Consider the following 24,304-nt stretch of genomic DNA (forward strand, 5'->3'; position numbering starts at 1 on the left):
GCTGGCAATTATGTGTAAATGTGTCTTTTTCTTAAGCCAGTAGATATTTCCTGTGTTATTATGTAGGCAAAGTTCATGTGGAGCCATATGCTGCTGTTGTCAGCTGTATTTCAGAGCAGAGATGAATTATAAACTAGTCTGAGGTTCTCATAAGGAAGGGCTCTCTGGCTGGGTAAAGCAGGCTGATTTTCCCTTACTCTGAACGTGGCTATTTAAGTGGGAAATAGTAGCCAGTATTTTACAAAGTGCCAGGAATTACATTCCGAAAAAGACTTCTCAATCCTCAGGCAAAGCTCTTTCTCTGATCTTTATCATCATTAGTTTAATGTTGCGCCGTTCTTGTGTCCAGCAGCAGTTGAATACCGAAATCGTCCAAGTTCTCATTTTTCAAAGGAAACCTCCTTCATTAAAGCCAATTTAGATTAAATTTCTTCTTCTGATACTCGATTCCCCGTCCTGCTATTTTTATTGGCGGCCTTACCCATAAAGCAGGTGGTCGCCATTAGCATGAAGCATAACACCACTTTCAATTAAGCCTTAATTTTACTTGCCATTCCGTGTGTAATGCGTGTTGGGAAGTGCTTGGTTATCTCGCAGAGCTGAGTGATGGATGACACCCAGCCAAGGAAAGCTTCGGGGTGTGCTCAGCTCCTTCCAGGTGAGGAGCACGGTAGCCTTGCACTTACCAACAGGGCTGGAGGAGCGCTGGATCCCACGCTTCCACCTTCTTTTTATTTCAGGCTTCCCACCCCTTGAAGGTGATATGCATATTGCAAGCGGCGATGCTCTCTGGGGTTACCTCTTTGAGGTTTGCAGCCTAACTAAAAGGCTTTGACAGCACACGGAATAAGACAGAGCGAAGCAAGCACACCGCGGTTAAAAAGCGGGGTCTGTAACTGATGCTAATACCCTGATGCGTCTCTGGAGGAAACATGAAGCATTTGATACAGGGCATAAATATCCTTGAGGACCGGCCACGGCTCCTGGATGTTCCCAGCTTTTCTTTAAATTAATGTTGTTCTGTAATCAAAAGCCACAGGTGAATCCAATGAAAGCTCTCAGTAGGGGTAAAGGGAAAGCAAAAGTGGCTTTGTTGTTGGCCAAAGAGAATAAAATACATATAGATAGGAAGTGATTGCTTTGATAAAATAATTAGGTAGGCTTGAAACCACACTGAGGCTGCTGATACTGGTGGCTTTCCTGCCGGGTTCTCACTGTGCCTCGTGTACCTTTAATTAGGAGTAGTTGTAGGTGATGAGGTGTAATCATCCTTAGCTCTCTGGGACCTTTCTGTTCCAAAAAATGTTCTTTTTCTTTTGCTTCTGAAAGCACTGGAATGCCGAAGTTGTTTGCCAGCGATGTCCCTTGCCTTTATTTAGACGTAACTGCAGGTGCTTTTGAGCCCCTTTTCGCTGCATCTCGCTCGCTGTGGTGAGAGGCTTGCTTTAAACCGAACAATGAAACGTAAATCAATTTGTTAATCTGATGAAATTTGCTGTTGAATGTAATTACTTTTGGAGACATGCAATTACATGCTGATTTTCAGAACAGGCAAACTGACATCTTCTGCTGGGGATGGAAGGATTTGAAACAGAACAGTTAAATGATACTTTAAAACATGAAACAGCTGCTTCCTTTTTATCTGCTCCTGCCTTCTTATTTTTGGCATCGACCGATGACATTTTTCTCCTTTTAGAAATTGTTCCCTTTCCTATTAAGCAGCATTTTTGTTACCAGCTTCTTAAATCCTTAAAACAGAAGGTTTCTCTCAACGCCAGTTAACCCTTTCTAGGATGTGTTGCAACTTCAGTGCTTTCTGCTGGAGGTGGTGACTTGAATGATCTTGAAAACTGCACAGAATAGATTTTCCCCGAGTGCTGGATAAAACAACTGAAATCCCATAAAACAGTACAAGTATTGAAATCATGGGGTTTATATCTACAAGTTGAGCTGTATTTGGGATGCTCTGTGAGTATGCTTTTCTCTACAGTCACGTCGTGGTCTGTAGTGTTAACGCTGTGCTGGCATCTGCTTTGGTTGGAAACGTGACACTTGATCACCATGCACTGGAAAGAAAGAAGCGATACCTGAAAGGAAAGAGGGTTTCAAGGCTGTTTCAGTCTGAACCATATTTTTATTTATTTTTGTCTTCCTTTGAAGCTAGGAAGAGTGATGTTTCAGTGCAGGCCAGCTAATCTTGGAGGTCTCTTCCAACCTAGATAATTAATGTGTTTTTTTCCCCCTTTTTTTTTCTATTGTCTCAGTCTCATTTAGATGATCTTGGAGTGTTGAAGAATTAACTCTTCGGCTTTGAGCTCATAATATGTTCATGAAACACTGGAATTCTGGTCATGTGGCTTTTCTAAAACTTTAGCTACAGAAATAAAGTTTAGGAGAGCAGAGATGCATAGACTGAGGTTCAGACTTTACTAATACTGAGAGAATTTTTGAAGTTGAGTTTTCGTTCAGATGTGAGAGTAAGATGTGTAGGGATTCTCTTACTTTAAAGGAAGCTGATCTTTTATTTTTTTTTTCTTTCAAGTTGCCAGGCTGGAAAGTATAATATCAAAAAAATGTACAATTAATTTTGAATGGAAGGAAAGTCTGCATTAGACAGGCAATTAATTTTTGCGTGAGGCCCGGAGTGGTGATGTGCTGGCTGCTTGCAGTTGCTGTACTTCTGAACAGCTCTTCTTGAAAACACAATATGCCACCGCTGAATGTAAATGTAAAACTCAGGTTCAGATATGTTCCAGAAAATGAGCGATGTGGGCCGTTGCTGGGAAGCTTTTACAGCTACCAAAAGAGCTAGATATATTTCCTAATACAAAAGCTTATTTAAAGAGTCAAAGAATGGTAAGCAGAGTTAATGAAGAGGAGAGAAGTGCACTACCAATAAAATAGAAGAAGCCAGAATACTCGAACGGTAACAATAGATACAGCCTCGCTAAACCACTGGGGAAAAATACATCCTGTACTAACACGGGATGACAAAGCCAGAAAGCTTTTGGCTTGTTTAGCTCACTGCCATGAAGGCAGAGCCACCAGCACTCGAATAACGAATCTCAGATGGCTCTGCGAGGCTGCTTTTGTTAAAAGCCAGCCGTTTCTGCAGTGCTGCTGCAACTTTTTTTTCCTTAAGCTCGGTTTCCTGCCTTATGGAGATGTTTTTACCATACTGACAAATCCCCCTCACAGTAGTGCGCGCAGGCAATATAGAGTCAGGGTGAGGGTGTTATGGTACTATACATCCCAGGATAATAAAGCCATTCGGAACAAATTTCTGGGAAGATTCAACCCCCTTTTCTCTCCCTTCCCCCCAAATCAGGTGGTTTTTTTCCTTAATGATTAGTGTCATGCATAGTTATTTCTTAAAACAGTTTGTTTTGCATACAAGACTAGAACCCGCCTGGTTCCTATACTTGGACCCAAAGCGTCATTAAATTAAATGAATATTTTGACCATGGGGCATGATTGAATTGTCAGTGTAGTGTTTTGTGTTTTGTGTTTTCTTTTAACTGGGATATTCTTCATGACCAAATACTGAAATGTGTGTTTGAGAAAGCCTTTAGTGATGGATAGTATCTTCTTTATGTTAATATAAGTGCTTACATCTATGTTGCACATTTTTCCCTACCCAGCAGTGCTGTTTTTTCATGTTAAGATTTCTTTAACACAAAATCACAGCGGAGGCTCTTAAAAAAATAAAAACATGATGAGTAAAACAGGCCAGCCTATGAATTCTGACTTCATCGCTCTTTTCAAGACATGGTTATTGATACCACTCAGTGAAGCCGTCCTTTGATCAGCAGTTACATGAGCTCTGCAGTGCAAGGTTTCTTTCCAAAGTACCCGGTGGTTTTCCTCTCTATTTATGAGAAAGTAAGGGTTGTTTTTTTTTATTACTGCCACTTTGTGTAGCAATGTGGCACTGGATTTGAAGAAGCACAACAATTTGGCATTGCTAATAATGCAAGAAAGGTCATCACTAAAAGGTGTTCGTATATATATGTATGTATTTATTGCTTTTACTTATATAAAATCCTCAGGATTTTTGTAGAGACTTCAGAGGTTGGTATATTGCAAACTTTTTCTGATACAGACTGATAAATATTTTAAATGATTTGTCCTGTATGACCCTTAGAAATCATGCCCCCCTCGGGGAGGGAGAGAGGTCTTTCTCCCCTAATCCCACTGTAGCACCGAGCTCTGTCTCACACACATTTCCAGTGTTTTGTCTGGTCAGAGATGATGCAAGACACAAGTTTTTGCCCATTTCCATCTGTCAGCTGTTTTTGCAGCTTAAAAAAAAAAAAAAGAGAAAAGAAAAGTGCCAATATCTATTTAGCTGCTTTATTCTTCTCTTCATTCTTGATTCCTGCTTGCCTGCATACATTGCAAGCTCTTCACAAAGCCAACTTTTATTCCATTTAAGTTTTTGGCACTCAGGTGTTGTATACCATAAATTTCATCTTTTTGCTGGGCCTTTAGCGTCTGGGAGAGTGTTTTGAGCTGTTATGCGCTAAAGTTTTAATTTTTTCCATGTTGAAACTCTCCATAAATAGTTGGTGTGCTCAAGAATGTAACTTATCCTGCACGCAGATGGTGGCAGAGCTCCACTCGGCACAACGCCAGCCAACAGGATCCTTCACAAACGCATCCAAACAGCAGCGTTCGGGACTGCGGGGAGGAACTCGAGGACTTGCAACTGGGAAGGGTGGAGCATTTTAAAGCCGGTGGCTCACTTTCTGTGTCTGGCTTCAGCAATTTTAATTTTTAAGAACGTTTTTCAAAGCAACTCAAAGCTTCCTCGTCTCCGGAATGATTGTAGCAATAGTGTGTAAATCCAAATCCACTGCAAACAGGGAGCACATCAGCATTTTCCCCTTAAAAAACTCACATAGTGGCAAGAAAGCCCACTCTGTAACCAAAACGTTACTCACAACTAGAGTTTATAACTTATTTTTTTGCTGTGGCATGAGCAAACTGCCTGGAGGTTTGTGAGTGAGCTGGGCTTTGAGCTTTGGGACTGGTCTTGGGGTGCCCGTTCCAGCTGTCATACGCTCCAGCTAAACCTTCAGTGCAGTGTTCCTGCTGCCAAGTTTGAGATAACTTGAAACAGCTTCGCAGCATAAACACATCCGAGGTCCAGCATAAGGCTTGGTGTTTTATATAGGTTTTCAAGAAGTCTCCTGTACTTCTGAATTTGTTTCTTTTAAACCAAGCAGTGGAAAACGTGCATTTTTTTTTCTTAAATGAGGGATTTTATTGCATTGTTTTTCTCAGATGAATTCTTAAAGGAGTGAATACCTGACCTGCACTTAATAAGCAAGACCTTTTAGCAAAGGGTGTTTTGTTTTTCCTTCTTGTTAAACTTTTGAAATAGAAAAGGCATGAAGCCTACTTCTTATGCCTTGGTCGAGAAGTTACTGTTGCTTAGAGGTTGCAGAACTAAAACTAGCAACATACAGGGTTGCTTCAAGAATAAAAATCTTGAAGGTGGCTTCAAGGTGGCTTTCACCTAACCTAGAGATCAGGCTTCCAGGTTAGATGTAGATGGACAAGAGTTTGTAAGCAATCCGAAATCCCGTCTTGGACTAAAAGAAGCATTTTGGGAATGAGCAGTTTGGGGGTAGAAGCAATGTGACAACATCATTTTTCTATACTTGTTTTTTTTAATTTCTGCTCTCTGCCTTTTGAATTCCAAGCAGAGAATTTGCTTTCAAAAGTATTCAGCTGGACAGCTTAATAAGACATAGATTTTGAGAGGCCACCGGTAAGTAAAGATTTTGTCTGCAGGCAATATGCAAGGCTGGGAGATTTGTGACTGTTCGATTCTGTTTCTAAACCTTTAAAATAGTTTCAAGGAGTTATTTAGGTTTTTTTATAACTGAACTCTGTGGTGCTGTTTACTGCTAGAAGTGTTTGATGTTGGTAGTTGTTGTCTTCAGGTAATTTTAATTTGCCTGAATTTAGTTGTTTGCACAAAATTTCCTTTTTTTTAACTTTTGCTTTCAGAGTGAGTTGGTATATTTAAAAAAAAAAAAAAAAGATTCAGTTCAGTTGTTTGCAAAAACCCAAGTAAGGTATAATTATTTGTTTGTTGTGCTCTCTGTTTTGGGGAGGGATCATGCCTGAAGCTTGGGGGAATTGAACGGCACCTCAAAGGTTGTCTTCCCATGGAAATTCACCTTACTGAGTTTTGATTTACAGCTTTACCATCTGACCTTGTTGCATCTACTTCTCATCCTGAATGCTGCCCACTCACTGAGTGTTCTCTTCAACTTGACAAAGCTACAGGGGAATTGTGCTGAAGCAATTTCAGAGGTTTCTACCTGAGTTTTCAGCTTCGCTTTGCTCTTGGCTGCTGCACCTAAGGAGTCACCTGTGAGCACGGCCTCATTGCTGCAATGCAAAATGCAGGAGTTTGCATTTTTGGCCAGAATTATAGGTGTGAATTTCTCCTCTAACCCTCTTCAGAGACTACTTTAATTCTTGGTTAAGAGGAGAGCTGTGACCGTATCTCTTAACCTATGGTGACAAAAATCTATCGTCATCTTTCACAATCAGCTCTCGGTCCACTGATGCCAACCACAAACATGTTGTTCACACGCCTTTCAGAGCAGGCACAGAGCAAAAACTCCTGGGAAGGAGCATCCAGCAGCCAAAATGTGGTGACCAGAGAGAGGTTACAAGGCTGCGAGTTCTCGCCTCTGCTTTCCTGTGGCCTGCCACCACCGCTGGTGCCTTCACTACCGGTGAGGTTCACCACCAGCACAGCCTTACCTTTGCTGTTACTTCAGGTACTCCCTTTTATTGCCATAGCACTGGAACCGAGAGCTGGGACCCTTTTATTTCATTTTATTTATTCTGTCTGGCACAATTGCTACAATAGCCTTGAGTTATGGTACCGCTCTTCCCTTGCGTGACCATTGCTGCCCTCAGTGTGTGGACGGGGTGCAGAGTGGATGTGGCAGAAGGCTATGGGAACGAATGATCTTTAGTTTTAAGGTATTTACGCAACACTCAGGCTGAGGTTTTTTTTTTCTGGCCCAGCCCCAGGTTCCTTGTGGCATTTGGTAGTGTGTTACTGTAATGAGTATGTGTGCAGGGCCTGAACCGAGATTGCTGTTCCAATTACGGGACTTCCCAGAACATTGTTTGCTAGTGCACTTTAAATTTAGATGTGCATCACTATTCAACACCTGGCTGTTTATTGAACAAATACTTCCCGTTTGTCAGATTTGTGCGGTAATTTTTCTGATGCAGAGAAATGGGGGACTAAATCTTAAAGCGCTATTTTTAATTTAGAGGCAGCTCTGCCCGTGTTTGCTCTGCACAGCAATCTGAGAGCTCGCATGGGGAGACAAAGCGTATATAATTGGCATTTCTGAGCCAACTGCTGACTGCAGCCAATTAGCTGAAAAGTGACAATTTGTGACTACTGCAGTAAGGCGGCACAGTATTGGAATATAAATCGATTTTCATCGTGGTGTAAGTTCAGAAGTGAGCTAGTTTTTATATTTGCACAATATCAAATGTTTGTGCCATAAAGCTCAATGGCTTAGTTAGTATTGCAGCATGTGAAGAATAAGTCATTTATCTCTTTCATTGGCTTTCCGCACAGGGGCAACGTGGTTCACAGTAGAAGGTGTGAAAATCAAATTTTAGTGGAAATTTTATTTTTATTTGTTGTAGAATATAAATCTGAGCATATGAACCTCTTCAGCTGCACCACATTTGCCAGAAGTTTTTCTACTACGAGATATCAAAGCAGCAATCTGAGTGTGCTTGGGTGCAGATTGTTTTTCTAGCTTCTGACGAGCAACGGGTAATGCCTTTAATGCAAGCAGGAACGGATCAATTTGGACTTAAGTCTGCGGCCTCTCTGCTTTCTGTGATCCGCCTGTCCTGGATTTTTATCTATCAGATCAGTTGTGGATGCTTATCCCTTAATCAAATTTGTCGGCTTTCAGGTGAGCATCTCTGCTCCGTGTTACGTGAATCCAAACACCACAAGAGTTTGTGCTTGGAGAGTGTCCAAAGTAGAGCTACAGTGATGGTGAAGGGGGTTTAGAGGGGAAGATGTGTGAGGAATGGCTGAGGTGCCTTGGTTTGCTCAGCCCAGAGCAGAGCAGGCTGAGGGGAGGCCTCATGGCGGCCTGCAGCTCCCTCACAGGGGAGAGGAGGGGCAGGCGCTGAGCTCTGCTCTCTGGGGACAGAGACAGGACCCGAGGGGACGGCATGGAGCTGGGACAGGGAAGGGTCAGGATGGGGGTTAGGGAAAGGTTCTGCACCCAGAGGTGGTTGGGCACTAGGACAGGATCCCCAGGGCAGTGGTCACAGCACCGAGCCTGATGGAGTTCAAGAAGTGTTTGGACAACGTTCTCAGACACACGGTCTGAATTTTGGGTGGTCCTGTGTGGAGCCAGGAGCTGGACTCGATGATACTTTTGGGTCCCTCCCAACTCGGGTTATTCTATGATTCTCTCTACTTGCGGTGCCACTTTCCTTATGCTCGAGTGTGCTTTCATTGTGGGCAATCTTTCCCTGGGGAAGAGTTTTGCCAGAGAGGGGCCAAGTGGTTCGTGTAAGCCTGACTCCCAGATTTGAGTTCTTCCATTAGTGAAGTTCTCCCTTCGTTTTCATTGAATTATCTAAGCTTTTAACACTGGAACATGCCGACCTAGTTTCTTCCAGTCTCTCTGTGCTTCTTGATACCGAAAGCAAAAGATTTCGTTAATCAGTAGCCACTTTCTTTTTGTTGCTCTACATTTGATACAATTTCTGTGTCCCTTACCAGGAGAGCAGCTGCATTCAGTCCAGCAGTGTGTTGTGATATTCAGTGCCTAAACACAGGCAGGTAGTGCCAAGAGGATGGCAGATAGGACCTCTAAGAGGCCCCATGCCCTTCTGGAGCAGTTGGAGGCCAGGTGAGATGTCTTTTGGCTCATTAAAGGTGTTGACAGAGCACGTGAAACAGCAGCAGCATGCGGCAGAGCCAGGACCACCATTTAGGTGGTAGAGCTGGGCTTAGTTTTTCTCAAAACCTCACCACCGACTGTTGGAGTTGGCTCACTGCTTCTGTCCAGCAGAAAGTACCAAGAACACTAAGGTTTTTTTTGCCACGTGTTCCCTAGGACACGCTGTATTTGTATTTTTAAAGAGAACTGCAACCCATAGCAATGCTTCTCTTGAGCAAAAGAGCCCTCTTTCTCCCCCATCGTTAGCATAAAGGGCAAAATGAGCGTTTGGATGACTTTGGCATCACTCAAGAATACTTAAACAAAAAACCACCACCATTTGGTTTTCAGCTGGTCCTCTGACAGTAGTGCAGGCACTCGGCATTCAGGCCACAGCTTCCTCTTACCGTTGACTGTATTCTCCAAGGTCAGATTGAATCCTTGCCTCTAACAATAAAAATAAAATAAAAAAGCGTGTGGAGGTGCTGAGGAAGAGATAGAGGAAGATGTACATAAATGTCATATACAGCTTGTTTGGCTGTTGGTTTTATCTCTTTGGAAACCCTTGGATTTCCCAGCCTTTTCAGCCTTCTCTACTGCTTTTTTTTTTTTTTTCTTAACTTTGGCACTGTGGCTATGTTTGAGTAGAAAGCAAAGCAGCCTGAAATCTCTGGATTTCCATGGTTTTCAGTACTGTGTGATCCTATAGGCTTTGACAACGCGAGTGCTGTAGTGTTCTCCCACCTACTAGGTTAGGTTAATGGATCTAGCAGTAGGGATCCTTTAAAAAACCTTTTGAATTCACAACGAGCACCAAACTCCAGTAGACAGCTTCACACCGTGCCTTCTTTGCTGTACTTCTCTGGTTTCATAAGTTAATTAGGCTTTATTTTTTCCCCTCCTTTACAAATGCTTTCCTGGGAGGGTGTCCTGTTCAAAACATCCTCTCCAGCTTTACTTTTTCTCATCCCTAATATGAAGTAGGGTTGAAAAGAAAGGCAGCACTGTTGTGAGTCTACTCACTTCATGCAGAAGTGGAAAAAGGCAAAAATACGTCATGTAAATAATCCTGACTTGTTAGCCAGGGAAAGAGGAGTTGCAGAAGTTCTGTTTTCTGTGTTTATTCGTGTTCTCTCAAGCACTCAGATAACCCAAATGATCCGAATTATGCTACGAGAATGTCATACTGGAAATGTTTTTCAGTACATTAACAGTTCTTTGGACTGGTACTCCTCGCCTGGACAAGTCATGTATAATATAAGAAATGATTTGCATCTTGGGGGCAGATTTGCCTTGTCTCCATCATAGCTAATGGTTCTGCTTTTATTTGTTTAAAATAAACAATATTTTATTGCAAAAGTGGAAGGAGTTATTTTGTGATGATTTATCTGTAATTCTTATCACTACAGGTGAGTGAGAGGAGTACTCAAATGTATTTCTTGCTATAATAAAACAAATATTTTTACAGGTTCTCATTAGGTTGGTAATAATTTTTCGTAGTGGTATATGAAATCCAAGCACTTCTTCATGAGTTCAAAGTATTTGTGAATCAAAGAAAGGAGGCTTAAATTGTGTTAGATATAGTTGGACTTGCAGGCTTAAAGTGAACTTGTTCCAAAATAAAAAGTGGACTAAGAGTTAGCTAGACCCTCCACCCCCCACTTTTTTTTTTTTTTTTTTTAAAAAAAAAAAGTATAAAAGGATTCTCTTCAAGCTTTTCTGAAGTTTCGTTTCACAGGGAGCACTAACTGTGTTACTAATGAAAACCAATTCCTGGTATGCAATCATCCCAATTTGTTTGTCAAACTCTATCAGTCCCAGGCTGTGGTTTTACTCCAGAAGTATGAGCTTGAGATACCAACTGTTACTGAAACGCCAGTTGGGCTCAAATTGCTTTTCCTTTACACAGAATGTGTTCTGGCCAAGCACTTTGCTGTAACTCCTTAGAAATAGATATGTACTAATTTCCAAAGTGCTGCAGTTTTTAGATGACGTTGGGTAGCAGAAATAGGCAAAACTCCTTCTTGGCTTCATATTCAGCGTTAATCAAATGATAAAGAAACTAAAGCTTGTAATTTGCAGATTTGTCAGTCCATATAGCTAGTTGTTTGTGTTCGTGTGGGAAGTAGCCACGTTTCTTTGATGGTGCTGTGGCATTAGAAAAATCACGATAATGATTTTAAAGCTGGTATGCCTTTCCAGGTACCTTTCCAGATCATATAAGCTTCATAATATTCTCTGGAATTAGCATAATCAATAGATTTCTGAACTAAATTGATCTTCGCTATTTAAGGATACTGTATTATTTTGAAGATGGGTCTTTGAAGACCACGTCTGTGATGGAGGTGCCGATCCTGACTTGGTGGCAGAGCTGAAGTTCTGCTGTGTGCCTGGGGGAGGCTCTCCAGACCTCCTTTGAGAACTGCCGTGCTTTCCTGCACTTGCACTGCTTCTTCCTTCGGTACAAAATGAGTTTTTGAAAATGGACGAATGAATCTTCTGCTGTCGTCTAAACTTAATTAAAAATCCATACCGCTAAGAAATTTGTGCCGTATTTTCCCTATATTCAGAATGAACAGTTTACTTATAATGACTATTTCTAACCAAACTTTCTATGTAACTGAATTAATTAAGTCCTAGGAACAGATTATATTAGGGGAAATTAAGCTTTAAGTAAGCAAACCATTAACAATTATGATACTAAATTGCCCGTGACACAGATTGGTCAGGTTTAATAGCATAAAGTGTTTTTAGCTTGTGAGAAGTAAATTGCAGAAACCAACCTAGGCGTTCTTTACGTCTGTGCGTGGTGTACAAATCCTCAGATGGTCTTTGCAAAAGAAGAGCTCCAACAGGTAGGCAAAAGAAACACCATGGATAAAGCATTGACAGTGCTTCTCCGTGAAACAAATCCAGGTTTTCCTTCTTTGCTTCCTATGTTACCATAAAATGAGGAACCCTTTTCTGGTAACAGCATAGAGTTGAGTTCCCAACCTTGTTAAGTAGCACGATGTAGTTTGAATTACACTTAAGTTTTTCAGTCTTCTGCGGAATCTGTCTTGTTTAAAAATAAGCATATACTTGTTTCTTCTTGTGGTTTTGGAGCAAGCTTTGGTTTCCATTGCAGCAACTGGTCCTAGTGGTCATCATCAGAGAGCACGCTCATTAATGATTCCTTTGTACTTTTTTCTTTTTCTAAGACAAGCTGTTTAAATATAAGCTGTTGATACATAAAATGGTCTTTCTTTGGAAACGCTTCTTTGCCTGTCTGTCAACATCATCGTTATGCTCAGCCCCTATTTCTATATGCTGGAAATATTACGTGTTTGTATTTTGGGATGTGGTATTTTAGTAAGAAATAGCTTTGCCTTGAAGAAATGCCAGAATAGTTATGCAAACACAAAACCACCTCGGTTACCATCCTCAGCTGTTAGCATAAAGAGTGAAATCACGCTCACCTTCCTTTTACTAATCGGAAAGCATTGGGAAGCACTTTATAAGAAAAAAAAAATCGCAACAAACTGTTTTCTTGCCTTTTGTAGGCAGTAGTATTGAGATCGCAAGCATCTGGTTTGCAGGTTTTAAGTTCGCTTTCCAGCAGGACAGAAGTTATGCACTGCAAAGGAGCTTTCAACTTAAGAGTATTTCGGTATATTTATGAGAAAATGATTTTGGCCAGCTTCTGTACCAAGACACAATGGGTATTTGAAGTAAATATGATAATAGAAGGTGTTATTGAGCAATAGGAATGCTCCAAGGAGTAACTCGTTTTGCATATATTCATGATTTTTGGAAGGTGGCTATTGCTGGGAGGAGAGGTTTATGCTAATAATGCCATATCATGCAGTTTATTAAGAAGAAAAAAAAAAAAAAGATGCCTTAAGTGAATTTGCTATCCATTAAAAGCTTTTGTACCTGAAATGCAGATTTCAGTTTGGGTTTGGAATAAATTCAGATACTTCATGAAAGAGTTAATTTCCTGTTGTGGTGCTGAGATTGATAGGCAGAGGAAATAGGAGGTACCTGGAAAGACCTTCTGATTCCTAATATTGCAGAAGTTGCCTTTCTGTTGGCTTGCCTCCCCTCTGCTTTGTTATTTTTAACCAGGCTCCCTAATCTTTCCTTTTGCCTCTAACCACCTCCCAATTTCCTGTTCGCTTCTTCCCTCTGTTTTTTGTCCAAAATACTCAGTTGTTTTTCACTTCTCTTTGCAGTTTGAGTGGATTGCAGGGGAGTGAGTTAAGATGAATGCCATAGCTGTTTTTACAGTATCTATTATCTTCTGTATTTCATGCCTTTTCGCTGCTCTGGGTGTAAGTTACTTATTCGAGGAGATTTTGGTGTGAGAATATTGTTTGGATATAGGGGCGTGAGTTTTGAACTTCATAATGCTGTGCCTTGGATTGCTGTGGATACAATAATTACAAACATTCTACTTTAGCTCTTTAAAACTTACATGTTGTATTTTTTTTGGACTGGTGTTTTCTCCAAGGTGATTTACATGCACTGAAGGCTATCCCTTGAATGTTGTTGAGGAGAGAAATGTTACTTGTTTAGGTGGTAATTTTATTTTTGGGGGGGTATATATGATTTAAAATAATGTTGAAGTAGTAATTTGCTTTCTTTTCCCTCAGAATATTTCAGCACTTGTTCTAAACAGTGTTCAAAACGTTAATTAACCTAAGTAAAGAATATCTTTCATTGTAATTTTTTATCCCAGCAAGAATGCATGTTAAATATGTTTGCTTTTCAGTAACTAACAGAAAGCATTTGCTTTTCTTTTGCAGATTGCATTCTCACAACACAGCAACTTTATGGACCTGGTACAGTTCTTTGTGACGTTTTTCAGGTACTTTTCATTTAAGACACCTAAATGTTTCTTTTTTAGGAAAGATCTTTGGTTTTTGTTTTTCAGTACAGTGGGTTTTGTTGTTTTTCTTTTTTTAATTAAGCGTCCTGCTTACATGACAGCCTAGAAAATGGAAATTTCTGCTATGTTTAAAGCATTTAATTAGGAATTATATTCAGAAAATTGTCTACCCGCCTTTATGGATGCATCTTGTCTCGTGCTTGTAAAGAAAGGGAGGTTAGAGGAAGGTGGGAGGCTTTCTGAATTGCAGAAGTTATTCTCAAAATGGTGTAAGGACACCTTTTAAGTCCCTACATCATATGAATCCAAAGTGATTTAGAGGAATTGTAGATATTCACACATCGTCAGGCACAACATATAAATTAAAGAAGCGATTTTGCAAAAAGTTAGACGTGGGCTAATTTCAGGCTGTATAGGTAGAAGTATCGGGAGAAGTTTGCTCGTATTTAACTTGACATGATTTTAACACAGTCGAAGCCAAACACCCTTCTGTCACTCATGAACTGCTTGGTAAAGTTCATTTCTCAGTGTGAAGTAAATTGATGATTCTGTAGGAGTGAAACCCGCAGAAGAAATTTTAGTCCTTGTTTCCTCTTCCATCCTCCAAAACACCATATCCCTAACAAAGAGGTTAAACGTCTCCTGAAGCACAGCAAGCCATCTCTTTAGGGCTTCATGATCCGATGTGTTAGCCTCTATTTTAGGAACTGTTACTACTCCAGAAATATAAAGCAATTATTGCTCCACAAGTATAAAAACAATAATTGATCAATAAGGAGGACTCCCACGGGAGAGATAGACATGTCTAGATCTTACAAACTGTTTTAAACTAGGCACTATTATGCCCATTTTGAAGTGAGCGATGTGAATAATATCTTGCTTTAGATTCCATGCTAAATTTAATTAAAGCAAGGAGCTCCAGATGGGTCCTTCAGACGAGTAGTTTGTATTAAATGTTGTCTTTTAGCATGCGGTTTTTACAGCGTGGAGTGTGCTTTAATACAATCCCAGGTAAACACAGGGTTGGAGCTGCCACCTCGCTTCCATTGATATGCTATAAATGTTTACCCCTGGATCAGGCTTAAGGGCTTGTTCTGCTGAATCCATTGAAGTCAAGGTCTCTCCTAAAAATCTTTGTGGCAGCGTAATTACTTACAAGGAGAGCTAATAGCTAAGTAGTTGGTTGTTCAGTTCCTTTTTAATGGCACATGATTGATCCGTGCTTTACAAACTAGTCATTAGTTCTTTATAGACCCAGGTCCCACCTGCTTATGAGAGTTTGAAGCTCTTCACTGTGAACAATTCCTCCGATTCTATTATTAGAAGAGAACCACGGTTTGAAGTAGAAGATACACGTGTTAAATATCTCGGTGAGCACATACAGATGAAAATACAGAAGTTAGGTAAACTGCAGTCATTTTCCTTCCCTCTTTCACTGCTGTCACCTGGATCTCCTTGAGAAGTAACGTTGCAGCATTACTTAGCTCACATCTTCACATCCCAGAGGAGTAAGAAGGTGTGTGTTAGGGAGAAGACAGTTTACTGGTGTTTTCCAGCCACACATTTATAATACATTAGAAAGTCTTTGATTCTTCAATTGTAACTACTGCTAAGTTCCTCCCCATATATTTCATTTTACATTCACTCTACCTTGCTGAATAACCAGTGTAGTAGAACAGCATGATTCATCTCTGCTGTTTGGACAGGTAAAATGATTGAAACTCTTGTATTTTTAATGCTCCAGGGTACATTTCATAATCACAGTTGAATCCAAGTTGAAGTATAAATAAGTAATATCTGATAGCCCCCTGTGATGCTAATGAGATAGAGGTGGCTGAAAATTCACACACTGAGTAGAAGCAATGAAAATGCTTTTTGCAAAGCTCCAAGGCCATTGCTAAAAGCACCTTTGAGATACAGATCGCCTCTGATGTGGAAACTGGGATACAGTCTGCTTCTCTGGATTCCACGGACACAAAACCAGACTTTGTTCTGTTAAATGAATGCTTAAAATGGCTTTGTTGCCATGTTTAAGAGTATTGCCTCATTTTGCCATTCTGCAAGTAACATTTGAGCAAATTCTCCTGTGCTGGTGATGATGTGGCACATTTTCCATCCCACAGAAGCCACCCTAGGTGCTTTGTTGTAACCCCATCCTAAACATGCTCCTCTGCTGTGCTACCAGAAGGAACAGCTGTGCCTTGAGGTGCATGGGGAGCCATGCAAGGAAATGGGAGTTTTAGGTTCTCTGTTTGCTGACATTTGTGATGATTTAGGCCAAGCAAGTCCTTCCAGTAGGCACTGGAGTGCAAGCTGCATTGCATATCTCCCGTGCTGCTTAATTTATGGAGCATCACAGGCTCTTGCAGAACCCTGACTCTCCGTGTGGCTCACAAAGTTACAGAGCAGCCAGGAACCTGGCAATGCTTTTAAATGGCATCATTTAAAAGTCAGTGTGGAGCAGGACAAAACGACTGCTGGATTCGATTTCCGTTTAAGAGCTGTGCTGCTTTGGGTCAGAGGGGGGGGTGTGCATCACATTTAGAGGTGCTGGTACACTCCTGGGGCTCCTTCTGGAGTCAGTGTTCAGCTCTATGGCTGAATATTGCCATTATTTTATTTTGCAACACAATAATTTCTTATTTTAAGCGAAGGAAATGTCAATGGATAAAGGTTGGGTAGAACAGTGAAGTTGCAGGGTCATTAATATTGCATTATAATTGGAGCTGTAGGAGAAATGATATTATAACCGTGGTTGACCTTTGTAAATCTAAATGAATTGCAAGCAAACGGTGTTTTTCTCTGTTTCCTTCCCCTTGCTTTCCATAATACAGCTCTTTATTATAAAATTCGTGCTGCTTTATTTCGACAGAAAGTCTGAGCTATTTTGACAGTCTCTAGTAAATGTTTGTGTTAGTATCAGTGCTTCTTCAACTTCCAAAAATCCCTGTATGCCATCACACCAATCTATAATATGGATTTTTCACCAGTGTATTTTTCACCAGTGTACTTCTGTGTACAAAAGTCATGAGAATATCAGTGGCTTTCTAAAGTCCTATTGCTGACCAATGATCCTTCTTCTTCCTTTCTGTTTTTCCATTTTAAAAAAGTGCATCTGAATTTTGTCTGTGCTTCTCTGCTTTGTTGGCTCTGTAGAGACTTATCAGATAAATATTTAAGATTGATTTGAATGAGATCAGGATGGAGAGCGTGTGTAAGCACCAGAAGAAACAGCAGACAGGAGCAGAAAGCACAGCTTCTGTTCTAACTGGTGACAGATTGGGTTGTAAAGCAGCTGAGGATCACGCATGTAACCCCTGAGCATCACGGACAGCTTGTCAGGAGGACACCCTGTACTCCAAAACCAGGAGTATTATTAGTGTAGCAGCCCTAAGAAACTCAAAGCAAGGAGACGGAGGCATTCACCAGCTTGCCTAAAAGGTCTGAAGAGCGAAGTAAGCAAAACTTCAAGGCTAAACAGCCCTGCCAAAGACGCTGTTGAGCCCTACGTGGTGTAAAAGATCTACAAACCAGGCTTGCTGTCTCCAGGAAAGACGCCAGGAGACACAGCAAGGACCTGACAGCCAGCATCCCCTGTCCTCTGTGAGGGACAGAAGTGATGTTGGCCAGCTCAGCTGGCCACGTGCATCTGCTAGTTTTGGTTGTGAGAGCGTGAGAGGGTATAATTGATTTTCTGTGGGGTTTTGTGAATTGTAATCCCCTTCCCCTTCCATAAGATCGCACACTGGGCTTTGTTACGTTGATTTGTGATCAATGTTCTGTATTGTGTTTCTGCTCTGTGTCCTCGTGCACAGTTCACCCTGTTTCTTGTCTTTCTTTCTGTTCCTTTCATATTTATGCTTGGAACATCCTCCATGGGGTGCTCACTGCTGCCTCCCTCCAGCCCTTTTGTAGTCTTACAACAAGGTAGAGATAAGGATCTCTTTCACAAATGGGAAAAAGAAGTTCCAAGTTCTGTGTTTTCACGGTGTCACAGCATGACGTGAACACTTGTGGCCCTTACCGATGTCTGAATATCAAATTGTATAATTTAACTTCGGTGTGAATAATTGGACTTTGAAGTTTTCCTGGTCAGAAAAACTTCAGAGGGAGCAGTATTTGTCTCCATATGACAGTCACGCAGGTGGGTTAAGGTGCTGTATATCATTTTTTCCAGCTGTAAACATTTGCCCAATGTTTTTAATGAGCAGGAATGGCCTGTTGCAATAACTCAAACCTAGAGTCACGCTGCAGATATTTTATTTACTCTTTTTGCTTATTAAATAGTTTATTTCTTCACCAGAAAGGGTATTTCTAAATAAGTGCCTAAAATACAGTCTGAGTCACCTTTTATTTCATGTCAGGAAAAGGAAGAGATTGGGAATATCTGAAAATTATTTCTAACGAGATAGACATAAGCACTCTGGGTTTTAAACCTGTTGATGCAGTGGGGCTTAGCTTATAGCTTTAGAACTTAATTTAGGTTTCTGTGTGTTGTGTCCAAGCTCTTATTCTGGTCAATGCAGGTGATAGACACCAAAGAACAGTTCCCAGACATCGGTGTCTACTTCAGAGTGAGGCACGTAGCTCTCAGCAGTCATTCATTTGACCACTTCCCATGAGTTGAGCGAAGAAGATGAGCAGGTCAGTCAAATATAGAACAGGGGAACCAAGACTGGAAGGAGTCTATAGGGCCAGTGCCGTGCTTCATCCCTGGTCCCACTTCTGGCTACAACTTGCTTGGACATCCCTGCCTTCAGAGTAGGTTGTTCTCATACCTGAAATTAGTACAAGGAGGAAAACTTCAAAATAAGGGTCAAGAAAACATTATTTTCCACTCTAATTTCATCGTGGCCCTTGGGATTTTTGGTGTGTTTACCCGAAACTTCAGCTTTTAGACTTGCACGATGACTTTTTTCCCTTTAATTAAGAGTATGGCCTTAGTGAAAAAAGCATGGAAGGGCTTGCAAATCTGAGCCCTAAAAAGCTCAATAAAAAAAATAAATAAAAAATCAGGAATATATTGATACTTGCTTTCCAAGAAGACCTCAAAACTGTAGTTAAACTGATCCCACGACAGTGTTAGCCACCATGGTTTTTATAGGATGTCGGGTTGGTTGTGCTAGAGAATAAGTAGATTTAAAAAAAAATAGACATGAAAGAAAAAATATCACCTGCTGCAAATAAATAAGGCGGGCTGTGGCTTGTTAAACCTTGCTGCTGTCTTCAGCAGAAAGATAATGTCATTAGTCCCTAGATCGGGTCTGTTGTTTTGCTGCTGGCTGCAGATAGCTGCTTGGCAGAGGCCGTCGGCGCAAACCCTGTGCGTGCAGTAATAAGAGGCATTCAGCCAGGCTGGTCTTGCCTCGCATCATTATACGGTCAGTCCCTTCAGCATTTTGTGTTTGCTCCAATTATTCGGAGCTTTAATGCGTTGAGTAGTCGAAAATGGGTCCTACAACTCTCCAGCACATTAAAAGTTTCTTTTGGATAGCACTTAAATAGCTTCCAATTTATCAAAATAATTTGGGATGTGTTTCTAGTAATCACTGCAGTGCTTTCTGAAATTATTTAACGACCTATATGTGTTAAAGCATATTAGTATTCGAGCTGCTGTATATTTTGGCATTTAAAACTGCCATTTTTACTAGCAGCTCTGATGTTGATAAACATTGTAGGAGAGTTTAATAATTGGGCCCTAATATGCCAGATGGATTTTCTTCTCTCTTAGTGAGAACGCATCAGAGCATAGTGCTGATGAAGTTTTTCCAGCCGTTTAAAAATGCAAGTGTGCTTGTTTGGAGACTTTTACAGGTACCTGGAGTGGAGGGAGTATCCTGTCTGTTATGGAAAGGAGCTTAAGAATGAGGTATAAAACCAGATGGGGTGGTTAAGTTCACATTTTTGTATCAGGGTGGAAATAACCTGTGGCATAAAGAGTGTGGGAGGCTTATCAGCGAACGATGAACACATTTGTTGAGGCCAACTGACGGGAGATTACTTACAACCATCACTCATTTATTATACTTAAGTAATTCTTAATTATTTATTAAATTAATGAGCTATTTATCAAATTGAAAATTATCCATAAGATGCTAACGTAATTTCTCCCTTGATAGCAGCATAAATGCTGCGTAAGGGATATTTATAGCTCTCTAGGCCAATGAAAGCTGAATTCGGCTGAATCCAACCCATATGATTTCAAATTTCAGCCCATCTGAGTTTTAAATTTCCTTGAGATGAAAAGAAAAAATCTCAGAGAGTCTTAGCTGTCTCTAGAGGGCTCCTTTTCCTTCCAATCTGGTTTCAGATTGGATTTTTTTGGTGTCATCTTTTTAGGTTGCTGCATATGCTGCTTGGCCTCTTACCTGGTATTTGCAGGGGTGCCTACAGACTGCACTGGGATGTAACGAGCCCAAGAACATTTCTGTCCCCTTTACCTTTTTTTTTCAGAGCCACGGATGAGGAGAAACGATACAAAAGCGTTGTTTGAGATGGGAGGAGATGTAGGGAGAAGACTTGAATGAGCAGTGAATTGCAGGGATGAAGGAGGCTCTTGGTAGGCAGTTATTTTTGGAGAAGAAAGAAACAGAAGAAGGTAAAGCAAGTCCTGCAGCAAGGTTTATTTTAAAGCCATTTTTAAACAGATCTATATTCATAGCTGGTAGACAGAGCGTTGAGGCTGTCCAAGAGAAAGGGAGGGCACAGAACGGCGTTGGGCTGGGACTGCCAACTGTAGGCTTCCACTCCAAATCATTTTCCAACACAGCTCTCGTTCCACCCAGCTGTTTCCATCCACTCCTTCCATATTTACACAGTTGCCTTCAGAGAGAAGGTCTGGAAAAAAAGCTGGTTTCAAGCTACCGACAAGAGGACGGCTCTTTTTAACTTCTTTCAGGATGGGTTAGGCTGAGAAAAGGCAGCAGATAGATCTTGACTTGCCTCTACCCCTGGGGTCCTTCCAGCAGATGATGTAGTGCAGCGGGGCGAGCAGGCGCTGCGCTTTATTTCTTCCCGAGTGTTGCCAAGGGGAGGTTGTGCAAGGGGGGAAATATATTTCCGTAGTGCTTTTATGGCTTTTGTGGGTATTTGCTGCCTCCTTGTGACAGTACAAAGATGCATGGTGCAGTTCCTCTGAAATACAGGCCACTGTGGTGAGCATTTTAGGAGGAGTATTTATCGGTCGTTAATTGTTAATTCCTCTCTGTGCTTTCTTCAGAAAGTCTTGGCTGGGATGCCAGAAGCAAGGCAAGTGGCAAACCAGTGAAAGACTCTGGCATGTACAATCGCATGAAATACACATTTCCTAAAGGGAATTGAATATGAGGATAAAGACAATCCTCTTAATGCTCCACCCCCTGGCTTTTTTCTCCAAGGGAATAAATTAATATGGAGAGAGAGGTGTGTTTACAGCTTGTTGAGGTCACATTTCTCCTAAAGAAGAGCCTTGCTCCTAGGAGCTCAGTAGGTTTTGAAGTGTATCTTCAGTTTGGTGTGCCTGTTCCTAGCCTGATAGATGGAAAGGACTGGTGCCCATACATCTTGTAACAGCCACCCACAAAACGGTGGAGATCTCATTCACTGTGCTGCCTGTGCATGGCACACAACAACCTGGGTTTATTTGTATGCTCAGCATCCTGAGAAACTCCTCCTGAGGGTAAATCTGGCTGAAATGGGTCTTTATAGCACACTGGCAAAGCATCTGGCTCTGTCCCTCTGCCCTTTGGACTTCCATCTCATTTCCTCAGGTAAAGAGGTAGCGAGGAGGTAAAACGGGATATGCCGGGGCAGTAGCTGTTGTCTCTAAAACGTTTTATCCTGAAATGAAATCGTTGCTCGAGTCACGATGCGTTGCCCTTTGGTATCATGTTGGCAGCCTGTCATGGGGCTCCCGCAGGTGCTCGAATATTGACGTTTTTGTGGTCAGATTAAACATGCAGCCAGGACGCTTCTCCCTCCTGCCTTGAAGATTTTGTTTTATCTCCCCCCTTCCCTTGCACGCCGATGCTGAATTTTTTCTGCAAACAAAACAGACAAAAGACAAAAGGTTTAGCTTGTGGTCCTAGCTGTGCTAGCTTGGCTTGGATGCAGTTGGGATTTTCGTTCTGCGGGGAGCACTGGCTTTGGGCCTCAGAGATAAAGCAAACATTTCACCTTAGAAAGAGTTAGTCCCTCTGTGGAAAAGGGAGTTTATAAGAAGAGAAAAGCTTCCCGAAGCCATTGAGTCAGTGCCGTGGCGTTCATGCTGCGGGGAGCTAACGGGAGTCCCAAGACAAATGTGGGTACTCAAAAATTTTGTTAGTCCATCATTCACTTCTGCCTGTTGAAGTGTGGTATGAGTGGAAATCCATCTAATCTAAGTGTGACCTTGTCCAGGAGAGAAATACTATTTCCTGGTGGCGCAGCCAGTCTGCTCTTGCATTTAATGCAGCAGTAGGGAGCTTGAGGAAAGAAAAGGAAAGCTGAAGGTATGACATCCTTAATCATCAGTAATGCATGTTTGCTTCCTTACCGAAATAGCAATTAAAGATTTAATGTGTGCGCTTTAGTGGATGGCACATTGTTCTTTACTACAAAGCTCGACAGTAATCCAGTGCCTCTCAAAAGGGAAAATAAAATAATCATTGGAAGTGCTTGTCTAAACTGTTTGTATTTGCAGAAAAATGACCATGCTTTTACAGTGAACAAATGTCAGATTTTAATATTTAGATAAAGTGTGAGGGAAGTGATTTGGAATATGCGTCTCGAAATGAAAAAGGCCAAACTAATCTCTCCATGATCCTGCTTAAATTTATGAAGAAATAGGCACCGCAGGAGTCTTTAAAAGCTGTGCAGACATTTTAATGCTGAAAGTCACACGAGTGCCAATTTTTTAATTTCACATAGTATATGATAGGAAGACGTACCTCTGTATATATCCAAGCCTGAAAAATAAAATCACAGCGCCTAAAATCACAGTGCCCCGTGAGCGCTCGGTGCCTGATCACACGCAGTTTTCATAATATATAGGCTATGGATAATGATATGTAATCAGGAACGGGCCCTCCTTTCTCATCTCAGGGAACAGCTCTTGCTGTCTGTCCTTTTTTAGTGATTAATAACTCTGCCAAGCCTCTGCACTGCTCTCTGCTAAAGAATTGGCCGTCGGAGAGGGGGACTCCTGGTTGCGCGAAGGACGAGGCGCGCGGCCTCTTGTAGCTCATCTAAGGCAAACACTTAGGAAAAGAAGGGGTGAAAATGGAAATGGAGGGATGAAATACCATCAGTTGTCATCGGTCATGTGGTCTTTCTATCAAGGGCACATCCAGAGGAGGGCACTGGGGTTTCAGTACGTGGTTAAGGGGGAGCACGCTGGAAGTCACGGTGTTGTTCAGAAATAGGAGGCTTGGGGATCTGCAAACGGGATGGATGCTTGGAGGCAGAGCTTTGTTTTTTGTTGAAGGCAGGGAGCATTGAGTGGTCTTTTGGCTGTAGCAGACCTTCTTCTGTGTCTGTGGTCTCCATTGGGAGCCCCAAAATGATGAGAGCTGAACCTCTCCGAGACACATGGTCATTCCCGGTCATCCCCCTTTGGACACTCAGAGCACTGCAGCTGGCATAAATGGTGCACTTGGGGAAATAAATCATCTGTTCTGGTTAATCTTCCTATAAGCACACTCTCAAATATACATAAAGAGCATGAGGAAGAGACTTCTGGAGACTTTTTCTCTTCTCCATCAGCAGGGTACTTGAGAAGAGAGGCTTTTTGCTGGGGTACAGTCATACAAAAGGATAAATTTTAATCTAAGCCTGTGTGCCTTGAAGTTGCTTGTTAAGTATGCAGTCCGATAAGATCATAATTGTCAATAGTAGGTTTTTATTATTATGATAACTGCTTTTTGTTAAATCTGCTTTTTTGCATTTTCCCTAGAAGATGATAAACCTATTCATCCTTTTGTTCCTCTTCAGATTTAAGCAAAGAAATATAGATTTGGGGAAATCAAGAAATGCCTATAGTTCTGCAAGAGCCAGTTAAAAAGAATCCAACTACTATACACCTTATCTTATTTTTGCAATTTTGAAATGAAAAAAAAAAATCAATTTTCTCTGCCTCTTTCAAGGCTTTTCTTTTGTTGGGTTATCCTCTCGCTTTAAATATTGCCAAAGATAGTAAATACTGGCTCTTCCAAAACGATTAAATCTTCCTGCCTTGCTGTTCCGATTCCCTAGTGAGAATTGGTGGATGTCGTATAAGGAGGTCAAATAGGTAACTTTGGATCAATGTTTCTCTAAAAATAGATGTACATCGTTCCTCACCAGGTGTCATGAGCACTGAACTGTGCAAAGCATTTTGCACTGCTGTATTATCTTTCATCAAAGTACCTCTAAGTATTATGTGAACTTTTAGTCTAGTTTTTTGATTTGCTAGTTTTGCAGCTGCCGTTATGTTATGAACAAGGACAATAAGATATTTATTTTCTTCTCTCCTTTA

The 24,304-nt window shown here is 41.3% G+C and overlaps 1 protein-coding gene and 1 long non-coding RNA gene across 3 annotated transcripts in view; both read left to right on the forward strand.

Moving 5' to 3' along the window:
• ATRN (attractin) overlaps window positions 1-24,304 on the forward strand; it is a 145,251-nt gene that overhangs the window by 89,514 nt on the left and 31,433 nt on the right. For both annotated transcript variants that reach the window (XM_027455845.3, XM_072037910.1), the window contains exon 25: window positions 13,751-13,812. In XM_027455845.3, coding sequence (XP_027311646.3) covers window positions 13,751-13,812 — 62 coding nt within the window. The remainder of the gene's footprint in view (window positions 1-13,750; window positions 13,813-24,304) is intronic.
• Window positions 13,819-24,299, forward strand: LOC140002522 (uncharacterized). The gene is made up of 3 exons (XR_011809297.1): window positions 13,819-18,477; window positions 19,565-19,702; window positions 20,287-24,299. It is a non-coding gene; the product is annotated as an uncharacterized lncRNA (long non-coding RNA).

This window comes from Anas platyrhynchos, chromosome 4, assembly GCF_047663525.1.
Source record: "Anas platyrhynchos isolate ZD024472 breed Pekin duck chromosome 4, IASCAAS_PekinDuck_T2T, whole genome shotgun sequence".
Taxonomy (NCBI): domain Eukaryota; kingdom Metazoa; phylum Chordata; class Aves; order Anseriformes; family Anatidae; genus Anas; species Anas platyrhynchos.